This window comes from Giraffa tippelskirchi, chromosome 6, assembly GCF_054371585.1.
Source record: "Giraffa tippelskirchi isolate mGirTip1 chromosome 6, T2T-mGirTip1v1.2.pri, whole genome shotgun sequence".
NCBI classification, from domain to species: domain Eukaryota; kingdom Metazoa; phylum Chordata; class Mammalia; order Artiodactyla; family Giraffidae; genus Giraffa; species Giraffa tippelskirchi.
Genome location: NC_137280.1, coordinates 135,714,135 through 135,729,037, shown reverse-complemented (window position 1 = coordinate 135,729,037; position 14,903 = coordinate 135,714,135). Strand labels below are relative to the sequence as shown.

Genomic DNA, 14,903 nt, shown 5'->3' with positions numbered 1-14,903 from the left:
GGTTTGATCCCTGGTCAGGGAACTAAGATGCCACATGCCTTGGGGCAACTAAGCCTGCACACCACAATTACTGAGCCCACATGCCACAACTAGAGAGAAGCCCGTGCACTGTAACAAAAGATTCCACATTCCGCAACTAACACCTGACACAGCCAAGTCAATAAATAAATATTTCTTAAAAAAACACAACTTTTTAGTGATGAAAAAATTGGTGCTCCCCCAAGCAGGGTGACCCCACCCTCCAGATGATGCTAATTTACCAATCACCAAATCCCTGATCCTCAAACTGCCCTTTCTTGTACCACTAAATGCCTTCAATATGTTTATCTAATAGTTCTCTAAACAAGACATGATACAATAAATTAGGGTTCCACTGATTAAATTACAAGCAGAGGCCTGTTATAAATCACTAAGATTACACATGGGTCATTGTGATTGGTGCTGAGCCTTGCCTAAGTTCTCTGCTGCATGTTCATCTCTGCCATTAGTTTAACTCTCAGAGGTCAACCTTATTTCCTATATTTCCAAGTTTTCTAGTGGCACATCTCACTTTTATGCCCTGTACTGCCAATATTGGGCTTCCCTGGTGGCTCAGTGGTAAAGAATCTGCCTGTCAAGGCAGGAGACGCAGGTTCAATCCCTGGGTCAGGAAGATTTCTTGGAGAAGGAAATGGTAACCCACTACAGTATTCTTGCCTGGGAAATGCCATGGACAAAGGAGCCTGGCGTGCTAGTGTCCATGGGGTCACAAAGAGTCGGACATGACTTAGCGACTAAACAACAACTGCAATATTGTCCTCTTTCCTCTTTTCAAGTGAATAGTCACCCTTCAATTTGCATCCTTCGGCAGCCAGTTACGAATCCACCTCAGCTTGTATTACAATCCAAAGTTCTCCACCTGATACTGACTATGAGGATATGTATGAGCCAACCTGTCACCAGGGCTCAGTGAGGTCCAAGGACACTAGTCTACTATGTTTCTTTCACCTCCCTATCTAGGAACTTGGTTTTCAAAATAAAGAAAGAAAATAGAGAGGCAGCATGTAACTGTCAAGAGAATATGAAATTGGGAGCCAGACATTCCTGGATTCATATTCCTGCTCTAGCGCCTACAAGCTATGGGACTCGAGGCAAGACACTTCACCTCTGTTTAAGTTCTCTGAATTTCAGTTTCCTCCCCTGTGAAATGAGTATAATAATATCCAGTGTTCTAGGCTGATAAAAAGTTTAGAAACACAAAGCATATAAAGTTCTAGCAAATGTTAGATCCCAATAAAAGTAGCTGCTATTAGCATTTTTATGTAATTATTAAACTCCTGCTGGGCTTTAGTGATCCCCTAAAGACAGACAAAGAGGTTCCGCTCCACTGGTCCAAACCACCTACAGCTCCTCACAACAAATGCAGTCCTGATTGTGTGTTAACCAAACGAGAATTCTCCAGGTAGGGTAGCGACTCAGGAGAGGGAGGAGTAGGCACCAGGAGCTCAAGAGGCAACATCAGGTATAGGGACTCTGCCAGCTCTGAACCTGAGTGTAGAGCGGACAAAGGCTCAGATCCAAGGGGCAAGCCAGGAACAAGGCAGGAGAGCGAGCCTGCTGGACCTGGGGCACAAGTGTTTAGACCTTTGCCCTTTTTCAATACTTTCTGCTAATTGTGGGTCTTTACAAACCCACAGGTACATAACAACAGCCAGAGGCAGTTGCTGATGACACTGAGGTATCACAAAACTGTGGCTCAGTACAAAACTGGGAGATCCTGGGTGGTATAGTCTAGTGGTTAAATGCTCAGGCTCTGGCATAAACATCCTGGGTTCAAACTCCAGCTTTGCCACTAGCTAGTTGTGTGGTGTCAGGAAAAGCACTCTAACCTCTATGCACCTTCATTTGTTGTTTAGTCACTCAGTCTTGTTCGACTCTTTTGCGACCCCAAGGACTGTAGCCTGCCAGGCTCCTTTGTCCATGAGATTTCCCAGGCAAGAACACTGGAGTGGGTTGCCATTTCCTTCTCCAGGGAATCTTCCCAACCAGGAATCGAACTCACATCTCCCGTATTGGCAGGCATATTCTTTACCACCGAGCTACCAGAGAAGCCCATCACTAACTTCAGACAAAGCATTAAGAACTCCTATGCTCAATTTATCCATAAAACAGTGTCCCTGTGAGAATCTGGGGAGAGGGTTCAGTCAAGCACTTAGCACTGTGCGTGGCACTCAGTCGGAACTCAGTAAACTCTGCACATGCTGGTGAGTCAGCTCCACACTCTCGCAGGTCTGTGAAGAGTCTGGGGCTGACCCTTCTCACATTTGGGGGCAATGTCTATGACTCCAGTTCCACGGTGCATCTCGGAGGTCTGAAAAGCTTGAAAAGCAGCAGCAGCTCATGAATCAAGCCTGAACCCTTTTCTCTCAATGCTCCTGTTCCCTAGCTCTTAGCAGACAGGTCCAGTTCTCAGGCATCTTATCCCAAACCCGGTCAGAGCTGTCTCAGAGTTTCTCTAAGACAGCAGAGCCTGCCTGATGGCAGATTCACCTTGGTTCTCCTCCTCCTGCCCTCAAAGTTCTACAAGTGGTTAGAAAAAGCAGTGGACTAGGGCAAGATTTCTGTATGAAAGTCCACACTTGATTGCCATGTGGCCCAGGAAGTCTCTTTCCCTCTCTGGGCGATCTATAAAATGAAAGAGCTGAGACAGAAGTCTACATGTAATATTTGACGAAGAAGATGACAATGATGACAGAGAGCAATGGTTCTCTCCTGTGTCCCACTCTCGATCCCTACTGTCTTAGTTTAGCTCTTCTTCCTCTTTCACTGAACTGTCACAATGGCCTCAAAGCAGGTCTCCCTGGACCTGTTTTCTCTCACTTCAACATTCATGGTCATGCCTGCCACACTGATCTTTCTGAAGTCAAACTGTGCTATTGCTTCGCTGCTTAAAACTGTAGTAGTACCCAACTGGTCACAGAATAAGATCCAAACACTTTGGTTTGGTAGTTAAGGATACCCACAGTCTCAAACCAATCCATTCTACAGCCTCAACACAGCAGAGTGGTTGAGAGAACTTGGTTTCAGACAAACCAGATTTCAACCTCACTATTTACTATGTGAGTTTGGACTAAATACTTAATCTTCCTGAGCCTTCATCTATAAAACTGAGGTGAAAATACCTATAATCATAGGATTGTTTTAAAGATAAAACGAGATGCAATTTGTGTCTTGCTTAGCAAAAGGCCTGGTACATAGTAGGTCCTCAATAAGGGAGACATTTTGTTACTTATGCAGTTGATGCTTCAGCTAAACTGAACTGTGTGAATGCCCCTGCCTACACACCTTTGCTTATGCTATTCCTTCCACATGAAATGCCTCTGACACTCCAACTCTACAAACCATAATCCTATACACACCAAGACTGCAGCCCTCAGTCCCTCACATCTAGTCATGCTTTATGTCTGTACTCCTCACCCAGTCCTTTCTCCTCACACATTACTGGCCTCCTTTCCAGCAGAAATCAAGTATTACTCTTATTTCAGAACAATATCAGATCTAGAGATGCTAACTTCAGGAGGATGGAACAACCTGATAGGAGCCATTTCAAATGCTACCTTCTCCCCAAAATCACTTCCAGATTCACCTGGAAGTAATCTTAACAACCTAAAAGCAATATCTAACAGCTGCTTATCTAATAGCAATATCTAGTAGAATCTTTTCTGACCATTATCACATTCAGCTTTGTACATCAGATTTGTGCCCATTCCTTTCCTGGCTGGCTAGGTAATCTGAGCTCCATGAGGGGAGAAGCCTGAGCCTCCACGTTCATTGTTTTCCTGCTGGGCCTCATAAGTGTTTACTGAGTTGCATCTCATTTAGAGAAGAGACATTCCTTTGAGAGCAGGAAGACATAAGAATCTGGTTCTTCATTCTCCTCTTGGGTAGTGTCTCTGGGTTCTGATTGCAGTGGGCACATATCTTGCCCTCCATGTCCCCTTCACCAACACTCTCACCAGGCTTTTAGCGCTTTCCCACTAAAGCACCTCATGCTTCCTATTTCACCACAATTTACAGTTTTAGAGGAGGTTACTGGGAGAGGCTAGAGTGCAAAACTAGACATAACAGGGGTGGGGAGAGGAGTGGCACACAGGAAGCCTTGGTCTCACAAGCATGCAAGCTGCCCAGTTTCCAGAAATCAGGCCATCAGAGAATCTCAGAGGTGAGACTGGAGAGTGGATGCTAGAGCCTGCTGAGCCAGAGCTCTGGCAGACCCTCCCCCTCGGACTTAGAAGATGGGCCACCTTGAGGGTCTGAGGACTAGAAGCCAACTACAGGAGGTAGGACCTGAGATTCTCAAGTGGAGAACTCCAATGCTGCTTCTCCTGCCCATGAACCTGAATATGGACTCCCAGCATGTTGAATACCAACCAACGGGAGTGTACAGCCAAGTAAGTGAGACGGCATTTAGCTCTCAGTCGATTACAACAATTATATTGATCCCTTCTGAATGGCATTTCCCACTGCTGTTTACCAACCAGGGACAAGAAAAATCAATCAATTCAGAGGGGAGGAGCCAGGCCACTGGGAGGAGGAGACAAGTTGCCTGTGGGAGTCTCCACATCTCCTACCCTCACTGCTTATGAAGCATTTCATAATAAAATCCTACAGTTTTTATTTTGTTTTTCTTCTTTTAGGTAATGTATGTTTCTATTTTTTATAATCAACATGGATTACTTCTGTAATAAGAAAACTAAAGTATTTTTAAATATCAGTAATAAAATGCAACTATAATAACGTCTTTCCCTACTTAGAATTCTCTGAAGACTCCACTCACTGCGTGCCTCCTCCCGCTCCTGCCCTTATTCATTCACTCGCTGTTCTTTCCAAGGCACGTGCTCTTGCTTTGTCTCCAGGCCATCCCAGGGGCAGTTCCAACTGCCCTAAATGCTTTTCCTTTTCAACTCTGCCATACTTGGTCTCACTTTAAATATCACATCTTCCCGGCACCTTCCCTGACCCCCATATCCAAATCTAGATGGAGAGCCTGAACTCTGTATCTCCCAGCGACCTGTTTCAAGCCTCAGCAGAGCCCTGAATCCGTGTGGTGTAAGCACCTCATGGTAGGCTCTGGGACACCATAAACATGTCTTTCTTGTTCCCAATGGATTCTCCAGTTCCTAGAACGGTGCCTGGCACTTAGACACTCAGTTAAATGTCACCGGAAAAAATAAAAGTAATAATCGTTACCTATGAGATTTGGAAGGGTTCCTAGAGACCGCCTAGGAGCTCCCCTGGTGGCTCAGAGGGTAAAGAATCTGCCTACAATGCAGGAGACCTGGGGTTGCTCCTTGGGTCAGGCAGATCCCCTGGAGGAGGAAATGGCAACCCACTCCTGTATTCTTGCCTGAAGAATTCCATAGACAGAGGAGCCTGGTGGGCTACAGTCCATGGGGTCCCAAAGACTCAGACACGACTGAGTGATCTTCACTCACTCACTCACTTAGAGACCATCTAGCCTAACATTTTTTGTGAGTGGCTGCCTCACCTAGCTTGAGAGATCTTAGTTTCTCAACCAGGGATTGAACCCAGGCCACGGTAGTGAGAGTATGGAATCTAAACCACTGGACTTCCAGGAAATCCCCTCCTAACTCCTTCTTTTAACAGTGGGGCCCAGAGAAGTAAATCAAGGTTCTAATCCCAGGTCTTCTGTGAACTGTTGTGTGAACTTTATAAAAGAGTCTCAGTCTCTCCAGCCATAAAATGGGGAAAGCTCATACTCCAACTTTTTCTGGCTACATTCCTCCTCCTCCCCCGCAAGGTACACAGACTGGGTGGGTAGGTAGGATGGTATGAGAGAACTACAAGGTCAGGTCTATTGTCTCTAATTGTTTCGCATCAAGTTAAGGAGACAAGACACAGGCAAAGTGAAAGCAAGTGAAGTCACTCAGTCGTGTCGACTCTTTGCAACCCCATGGACTGTAGCCTACCAGGCTCCTCCGTCCATGGGATTTTCCAGGCAAGAGTACTGGAGTGGGTTGCCATTTCCTTCTCCAGAGGATCCCGACCCAGGGATCGAACCCAGGTCTCCCGCATTGTAAGCAAGACGCTTTACCATCTGAGCCACCAGGGAAGACACAGGGAGGAAGGGCTAAATTAAACATTTCTGGTGATCTGGTTTTACCAGAAGATCAGAAAAGGAAGAAATCAGGAAAGCCTGTGGGCATTAAGGCCCCTAGTAGGAGATAAGGCTGAGCAGGCTGTGGGGATGAGAGAAAACGGTCCCCAGCAAAGAACTGGCCAGCCACTGCCAGGGGACATAATCAACAAGTTCTCACTAGGAGGCTGGGCTGATGTGGATTCAGACTCCAGCTCTGCCACTTACTGGGCTTCCCTGGTGGCTCAGAGAGTAAAAAAAAAAAATCTGCCTGCAATGCAGGAGATGTGGGTTTGATCCCTGGGTTGGGAGGATTCTCTGGAGAAGGGCATGGCTACCCACTCCAGTATTCTTGCCTGGAGAATCCCATGGACAGAGGAGCCTGGCGTGCTATAGTCCATGGGGTTGCAAAGAGTCAGATATGACTGAGTGACTAACACTTGCACTTTCACACTTTCTGCTGCTTACTAGCTCTGGGCCTTGGACAAGCCTCTCAACCTTTCCAAACCTCGGTTTCCTTAAGCTCACTGTGAGAAGAATGTGAACGTCTAGCTTGCAGGGGTTTTGTAAGGATTAAATGTATGTGACAGTATCTAGAACAGTGCCTGGTGCCTAACAGGCCATTTTAAATGCCACTTTATTTTCCTCCTTCCAGCCACATAAACTATTTGACATGTCACTGGCAAGAACATCAGAAGTGCAGCTGGGGTTTGGGGACTTGAAGGCTTTTTCTGTCCAACCATTCATAGTCTGTTTACTCTGACATGACTTGCGCAGTGCCTCATCTCTCTCCCTCTCTCTCTCTGTCACACACACACACTTCATGTAAATCCACAGGACAAAAAGAGGCCATTTCTAATCCCTGATCAGATGGAACCAGATTGGAAGCTATCTATTACGGTCAGTAGGAAAAACAAAGCATCAACTTTCAGTCTGGTCTAAAGTTTTCCCTCCACCCTGGGACTTATAAGATATGAAATTATGAGACCAAATGCCATTTGCTATGGGGCTGGAGGGAGAGGCTTCAATTAAATTATAGAACAACCCTATAAAATACCTTGGAACACTTTATGAAGCTGTTGATATTTCTATAGGCAAACAGAATGAGGCATGAGCTGAAGGGGGAAGTGGTGGGGTGAAGGTGAGGGCGGGAAGAAGGGCTGTTTATTTCAGTTCATTCGTGCTGATGACAGACCAAGAGTGATTAGGATTTAGAGGCAGCCCCCAGAAGAAAACATAGCACAACCTCCCTTATCCTGCACCTTCAGAGAAAAAGCAATAGCAGGTGCTTGTGAGTAGAGATTATTACTTGAAGGAGAACATTTAACATTGGACTTGAACTGAGGTTATAATATTCTAGGGAACTATAAACCCTCTTGGGAATCCAACAGAGAGAGCTAGACACTTCTTCATAGGAAAACTCAAATACACCCCAATTTCTACATGCAGTGGAATATTCATGGGCTGCAAGTTTACAATGGGTCTCTAACAAAATTTTAAACTTTTCTTAATGGAAACATTTATTAACTTCATTACCCAATTTCCCACCATGGAGATCTACCCATGCCATGAATTGCTTCTCAGGATGTGAATACAAACTAAATGGATTCTTTAAGTTCCTCTAGGATCCAATGAACAAATCCTCAGCTAGTAGTCAAGGCACCCAGGCTCCAAAATGGGCTCTGCTTTGCCTTTTCAGAGAGACACTAGCCAGTCTCAATTGTTTTTTGATTTCAGTTTCCTCATCTGGAGAAAAATAAAGATGGAGAAGCGGGTAGTTTTGACTAGGACAGCAATTTCTAACCTACATTCTGTAGAAGACAAGTAGCGTGCACAGAGTAAGAGTTCTATGGCCAAAATGAACCAAGGAAATACTGAATAGTCTAATCTCTTCTTGGAAATACACACAACTCCTTAGTATATTAAGGTCTCTGAGAAGTCCCGCAATAAAGAAATCTGATATATTTGCTTTAATCAAACATTTCCCTACTTGGTTTGATTGTAATCTTTTTTCAGTGGAGTAACTACACTACAGTCCCATCAGAGAGCATTTAACTTAGCACTGGGTTTAAAACTCAGTAAGGTGTGTCATCTATTAATCCTCCCCAAACAAACAAATCGACACATATTATAGAAGGTAATAGAAGGTGGGTACCAAAACAGAGTGGTATGAATTCTAAGACCAGCAGAACACTATAAAATTCCTCCACCCAACCTTCCTTCACTTCTTGGGAATTGGGCAAAATAGTGTGACTGCTCAGGCATTAGCTTTTAGTCTTTCTGTTCTTTCAATCTTTCTAGAATAGTGACTCTTAAAGCTTAGTGGTCCTGAGAATAACTGCACTGATGGGGTTGATAATCAGAGGGGGCCTTTAACTTTATCTGTGATGTATTATTTCTCTTATATAATAAAAACTGATGCAAACATGACAAAATGTTAACAGGACGAAAACAGGTTAGGGTTAGTATGGATTTCTTTTTTTTTAGTTTTTCAAAAGAAAAATATCTAAATAATATCAGTTCAGAGTTGACTATACTTAATAGGGCATCCAGAGAATTTTCAGGGATAATTATGACTCCCCTGATTTTTGCCTGATGCACAGACTTGACGCCTCACCCCAACATGACATACAGCCACACTCTGATGACATCCTCCAGATGGGCTTTGGGGAACACTGACTGGAAGCACCCAGGCCCTCCACCATGTGACAATCCAGGGCCTAACTCTGAGTCCACCTCCTTATCTCCTGGCTGTAGGACTACAGGGTCAACATCTTCCTGCGGCAGCAGTGGAATGACCCCCGGCTGGCCTACAATGAATACCCCGATGACTCTCTGGACTTGGACCCATCCATGTTGGACTCCATCTGGAAACCTGACCTGTTCTTCGCCAATGAGAAGGGGGCCCATTTCCACGAGATCACCACGGACAACAAACTGCTGAGGATCTCCCGAAACGGAAATGTCCTCTACAGCATCAGGTGAGTTCTGTCAGGCTCATCACCGACACCACCCCCCCCAACACACACATCCTCAAAACACGGCTTCTGGGAGCAGACACTAAGAGGAGGGCTGAGCAGAGGTGAACGGGCCCTGACAACCCAATGCCTTTGCAGAACAGACAGAGCCTGCTCTGCCTCTTACACAGCAAGAAAGAATCAAACACCATGGAAGCTTCTAGAAGTCCGTGGTTCATTATAACCAGGGGGACCAAGGAAGCAGCCTAGAGAGGGAGGGTTAAAGTGAGGCCCCCAAGTTTCCCCAGCATTTCAATAAAACAAGATGGGAAAAGAGTATTCAAAAGTCAATGCCCACCCCAGGAACACTTGGTTACTCAAGATAACTAAGTTCCAGAGAGCTGCTGTCCATCAGTGTGCCTGTAGATAGCAATACTGGACTCTACACTAAAACATGTATTAAGAGGGTAGATCTCATACGACATTTTTTTTAATGTAATTTTTTACGTAAGTTTTTAAAAAATAGCAGGAGCAAAGGCACGAAGTCTAAAAAAATCACAGCAACTTCAACATAAATGGCCTGCTAGGTGGACAGTGCTGCTCACAGGTATAAACCAGGGAGGCTCCGTCCTGATTATAAAACCTTTCTACCCTCTATTCCTTGTATTGACTTTAAGAACCTGGGACCCTCTTTCCAGGTTGGGAGGTATCCTGCAGACACTAGTTGGGGGTCAAACCTTCAGAATTTTCTGCCACACTCTGCACCCTCCATCCCACCTAATTCCCAGTCTCCTCCCGCAAGTCATGGAGGGAAGAACCAATGTCCATGTAATAGTCTTACTATGCATCATTCCCTGAGAATTTACCCACTAGGCTGGGACTTTCCACATATGATTTCTAATCCTCCCAACAACTCTGTGAAGCAGGTTTTGTTATGCCTATTTTGCAGATTAGACAAGTGAGGATCTGAAAGTTTAAGCAACTTGCCAGAGTTCCCACAGCTATTTAGTAGCAGAACCTAGATTCTACTATGTTAGTGTGGATCTAATGCCCACTCTGAGCCTATAAGAACATTCAACAGGCACTCAAATATTGGATGAACATATTTCTATTTCAGAGAGCTTAAAGGGACACTGGTCCTAAACGCCTCCCCATCCCCATCAGTTCCTCAGGGGAATATATCTTTTTAATTCTATTAGGAGATGAGCTTTAAGTGTCCAGGCCCATAGGCGAGGCCGTACAGGGCCTAATCCCCAAGTGTGACTTGTCTCAAAGTCTCTGGAGAGCAGACAGGGTAGGAGGGGGACGCAAGGACCTCAGAAGGGAAAGGAGGCACTGCGGGAGGGCAGACTGGGAGGAATCAGGGGCCAACATGGCCTTGCTCACTTGCTGCCCACCCCACCCCACGCACATCCAGACTGGAAGAGTGACAGGCTCAGGATGGCCACCACGGCCCTGCTGGCTAGGGATTTGCTGCAGCCAGGCTAGTTTCACATCTCCGGGAAGCTAAGCCCCAGTGCAGCATGACAGAAGGACAAATCAGCAGAAAGTGATGTTCCAAGGTCATTCAACTTCAGGAAATTAACCCAGTGTGACAGTTGCCCCACTTTAGAGCTTTTATCTGCAGAAATTCAACTGCGTGCTCTTTCCCTTCCCCCTCCTCCTCCCACCCCCTCTTTTCCCTCTTCTTTCCCTCCCTCACTTCTGCCTTGCGCTTAAAGGGCCCACATCCACAGCCGTTGGGTAAAAGCTGGAGGGGGGCGTTCACCCAGGGCTGTGTGCCTCACCATGTGGGGCCAAGGTGCCAGCAGCTAAGCCCCACATGACCACCAGTTAGGGGTCTTTGGGCATTGAGGTTGGCTTTTCAGGACAGCAGTGCTAGAAAGCCCATCAGCAAATACATGAGTTCAAAACCCAAAGGTCAGGAGCAACAGTTTTGAATCCTGGCTGAGCCATCAGCTTGCTGTGTGAACTGACATGCGCCCCTCCCTAGCCTCCTCTGCACCCCGGTTTTCTCACCTGTCAAATGCGAGAGTTGGCCTGACGACTGAAGTCTCTTTGGCCTCCACTGGTCTTTCTTCTCCATCCCCTGCAGCAGGGGCTCAGGAGTTGGCAGAGCCCTTCAAGCTGAAGCCTTGCATCTCAGCTGAGCTGCAGACCTCAGATTCTGCTAAGGGGACTCCCTCTGCTTGAGACTGCAGCCTCTGCCAGGGTTGAACAACCCAAAATCAATGGCTAGCCCAAAAGCCTGGGGCAACCACCGCTTCCCAGCTGAGCCCAACAGGAGCCCACAGATGGGAATCAGCTGTGTTTGGACACTGAGAAGGCAGGGGACCTCTTGGAAATCACCTTTGATGAGTGTGTGAAGGGAGGAGCCAAGAACCACCTACACACCTGCTCCAGATGCACCTGGGGATGCCTAAGGCCTGGCAGTGCTCAGTTTAAAAGTCAGGCTCTGTCCATACCCAAGAGCTCTGCAGAAGAGTAAGGATGAGGGCCTCCAGGCCTCAGGCAACTTGCTAAAGGCAGGTTTCTAGAAGCCAGACAGACACCAAAGAAGCCCAGAAGTTCCACAGACTCTGTGTGACTGGAGGCAACCTCCTTTCTCTCTCTGATGTGGAAACATGCCATATATTACTTCAATAAACATTTAGTTCCCTGACCTCCTTGCCCTCTCCTAGATAACTAATTTGCCGGTAGTAACTAGCATGGAGGTACAACTTCCCTGGTCTGTGGATCCAGCATCATTCAACTCCTTTCTCTTCCCAGAATCACCCTGACATTGGCCTGCCCCATGGACTTGAAGAATTTCCCCATGGATGTCCAGACGTGCATTATGCAACTGGAAAGCTGTGAGTCCCTTGCATGAGGCCTCTATAAAAAAAAAAATCAGATCCTCTACCCATGGGACCAGTAGAAATCCCCACACAGCTGCTCCTAACCCGTGGACCCCAGGAGATTACTGTGCTGTGTGCTATGTTTAGTTGCTCAGTCATGTCCAGCTCTTTGCAACCGCATGGACTGTAACCCACCAGGCCCCTCTAACCATGGAGATTCTCCAGACAGGAATACAGGAGTGGGTTGCCATACTGTTAACAGTCCAAAATTCCAGATAAGGGGCTTTGCTCTTGGAAAGTGCATTAGAAATGTAACTACCCTTACATTGTCTGACTCAGGTCCAGGTATAGAGCCAGCAGCATTCTCCAAAGAGGCACTGTTCCATGTCTTCTGTGAACATGCTCACCAGGAATAGAGAAGTAATAGCTTAAATAAGTCAGAGTCCTTAAACTCCCAGAGTTGCTCACTCCAGCAGGGGAGAGAGATGTCTGTCCACACAAATAATTCTAACGCAGAGCAGCAAGTGGTAAGTGTAGGGTTAGATGTACAAAACGCTGTGGCCTCAAGGCAGAAAGGGCACTTCCTTCTGATTGGGAAGGAGACAGGATACAGAGAAGGCTTTATGGAGAAGATCACAGGTGAACCAAGATTTTAACCAATGGGGTAGCTCACTTACTTGATTGGAAACACAGAAACCAATCTGATGAATTTAAAGACTGGAATTAAGTGGAAGGGCATAGGGGTTCAAACTCCTCATGGATTTGAAGGAGAAGGTAAAGTACAAGAACCAGGGCAGAGCATTTAGGCAACAGGAACTAACAGACCATTCCCTGGAGTACCACCTCCAAGGAGACTCAGCACCAGCCAGCTCCCACCCTGCTGTCACTTTACTCAAGAGTCAAGGTTCTGGGGCAGAGAGATTGATTGGCCTAAATGAGTCACCATCTCAGACCTGGTCCCCCAACTGATAGCCCCACCATGACAGCAATCCATACAGTTATTCCTCGGGAGTTGGGGGGGGGGTGTGCTTGCAAGGATGGTACACAGGCAAAAAATAGCAGAGGTCAGCTAAACTTGACAACAGAACTGAGAGCTGGGATGCTAAGATGGCATGCTGGGAGAAGCAAGAGAGGTAACAGGGTTGTGAAGTAAACACAAGCAATTAAACCAACTTTAACCTCCCATGGGGGGAGGAGGGTGGGGAAATAAAGCAATATAGTCTCATGAGTTCCACTGAGGGTCTGATGCCTCTTCACCTCTAACCCTAAACACCCCTGATATGCTTCTAATAAGAGCTTCCAGGTGGTGACTTCTCCTTCTTCTGATCCCATCCCAGTTGGATACACCATGAATGACCTCATCTTTGAGTGGCAGGAGCAGGGGGCTGTGCAGGTGGCAGACGGACTAACTCTACCCCAGTTTATCCTGAAAGAGGAGAAGGACTTGAGATACTGCACCAAGCATTACAACACAGGTAGGTGCAAGGGGCCACCCTCCTCAGGTCCCACCCTACTGCAGCCAGGGCCAAAAGTCACTGCACACACTCAGGCCATCACTGACTCAATGCGTCTTATAAGGTACCCATGGTGGATCTAGTTCTGTATTTATTACCCAGGGGTTAAGGGAATGTCCCTTGAAACCAAAAGTGGCTCCCACAGTTTCCTCCTGAAGTCCTGGGGCGAGTAACTTGAGCTTGGACCACGGCTCACGACAAGGGGAACTGGGAGATACAGTCTTTCTTCCAGGTAGCGATGTGCTCAGCTCAGGATAGAACCTAAGGCAGAAGGGAGAGCTGCCAGTGGGAAGACATCTAGCAGTGTCACAAAGGGGCTGGCATTTCTCAGGGAGCAAGAGCAGATGATGTTCCCACTAGATCTCCGGAGGGAGCTACAAGCCGTCACTGAGGATTAGTGAGCAGTGAAGTTGGAAAGGGTCCCCCAGAGTGTAAGCTATGAGGAGAGAGGGGAGAAGCCTACTCTCTATCTCAGCTCTCTACCTTCCATGCCTAGCCCAGGCTTTGCTGGGCTTAGGCTGGAAGATTGAACACACGAATGAACTGGGGCAGGACAAAGACTGGCTTCGCCTGCCCTGTTTCAGGCGGGGAAGGAGCTTATGGAACATTGCAGACAAAAGGCAGCCAGTCAGTATGCTAGCTGTGTGCGGCGGGCAGGGGCCCTGCTGTCTGAATGCAGCCCAGTGAAGTGGCGGCACATGATAGGCTGTGACAGGGGCCAAGGAGAGGAGGAGGTGAGGGCGAGGAGTTTAGGGAAACCACCGTGCATTCCGATGCAAGTAGAAGGCCCAGAAAAAAAGCAGGCAGCCTGGGTTCTGCTCTGTTTAGGACAGGTGTCCCTTTCCAGTGACCTCGTAGATAGATATCATAGAAACTTCAAAAATACTCTCTTCATCCCTGGGAAGCTGAGACTCAGAGAGAGAGCAAGCTAGTCATCCCTCAGTCTCCAAAGGAATTTGGTTCCAGGCCCTCCAAATTACCAATATTCAGGGATGCTCAAGGCCATGGTCAGCCCTCCTCACTGGAGGATGCAGGGCCTATGGGTACAGAGGGCCAGTGAGTCCCCAGGCATCAAATAATCACAGCCAACTCTCATACACCACAGCGTTTTTCTCATTCATTATCTCAGTGGCCCTTCATTACCCACATTTAAGTAAGAGCTGAATTCCAGGCTAGTTCTGTGGACTTAATGAGAAAAGACACAAGGCCCTGACCACACGGAAGGTGCAGTCCAGGAAACTGTACGAAATCCCCCTGGCAGCTGTGTGTCAGTGGACTGGAGCCAAGACCCCACCAGGGGACGGCCTGGCCCAGTTCAAGGGACACACAGACGGGGAGATGAGCTGTCCACAGCCTGCTGCAGAGGACAGAGAAAGAGAGAGAGGTCGACTTGCCTACTCAGTGTACTACGCCTCAAAGGCTCTGATGCTCATGTGAACAGAGCTGAAGGGACATGGGG

At 47.1% G+C, this 14,903-nt stretch overlaps 2 protein-coding genes across 5 annotated transcripts in view; one reads left to right on the top strand and one right to left on the bottom strand.

The window, feature by feature from the left end:
* Window positions 1-14,903, bottom strand: part of LOC145508724 (uncharacterized) — an 885,448-nt gene that overhangs the window by 844,936 nt on the left and 25,609 nt on the right. Inside the window, exon 6 of one of the 3 annotated variants that reach the window (XR_014055559.1) lies at window positions 11,113-11,297. The exons of the other annotated variants lie outside the window; for them this stretch is intronic. The gene's annotated coding sequence lies outside the window, so the exon portion shown is untranslated. Of the gene's footprint in view, window positions 1-11,112; window positions 11,298-14,903 lie in introns of those variants that run through there. 3 annotated transcript variants of the gene reach the window in all.
* GLRA1 (glycine receptor alpha 1) overlaps window positions 1-14,903 on the top strand; it is a 94,564-nt gene that overhangs the window by 63,902 nt on the left and 15,759 nt on the right. For both annotated transcript variants that reach the window (XM_081495973.1, XM_081495972.1), the window contains exons 4-6: window positions 8,894-9,117; window positions 11,863-11,945; window positions 13,268-13,405. In XM_081495973.1, coding sequence (XP_081352099.1) covers window positions 8,894-9,117; window positions 11,863-11,945; window positions 13,268-13,405 — 445 coding nt within the window. The remainder of the gene's footprint in view (window positions 1-8,893; window positions 9,118-11,862; window positions 11,946-13,267; window positions 13,406-14,903) is intronic.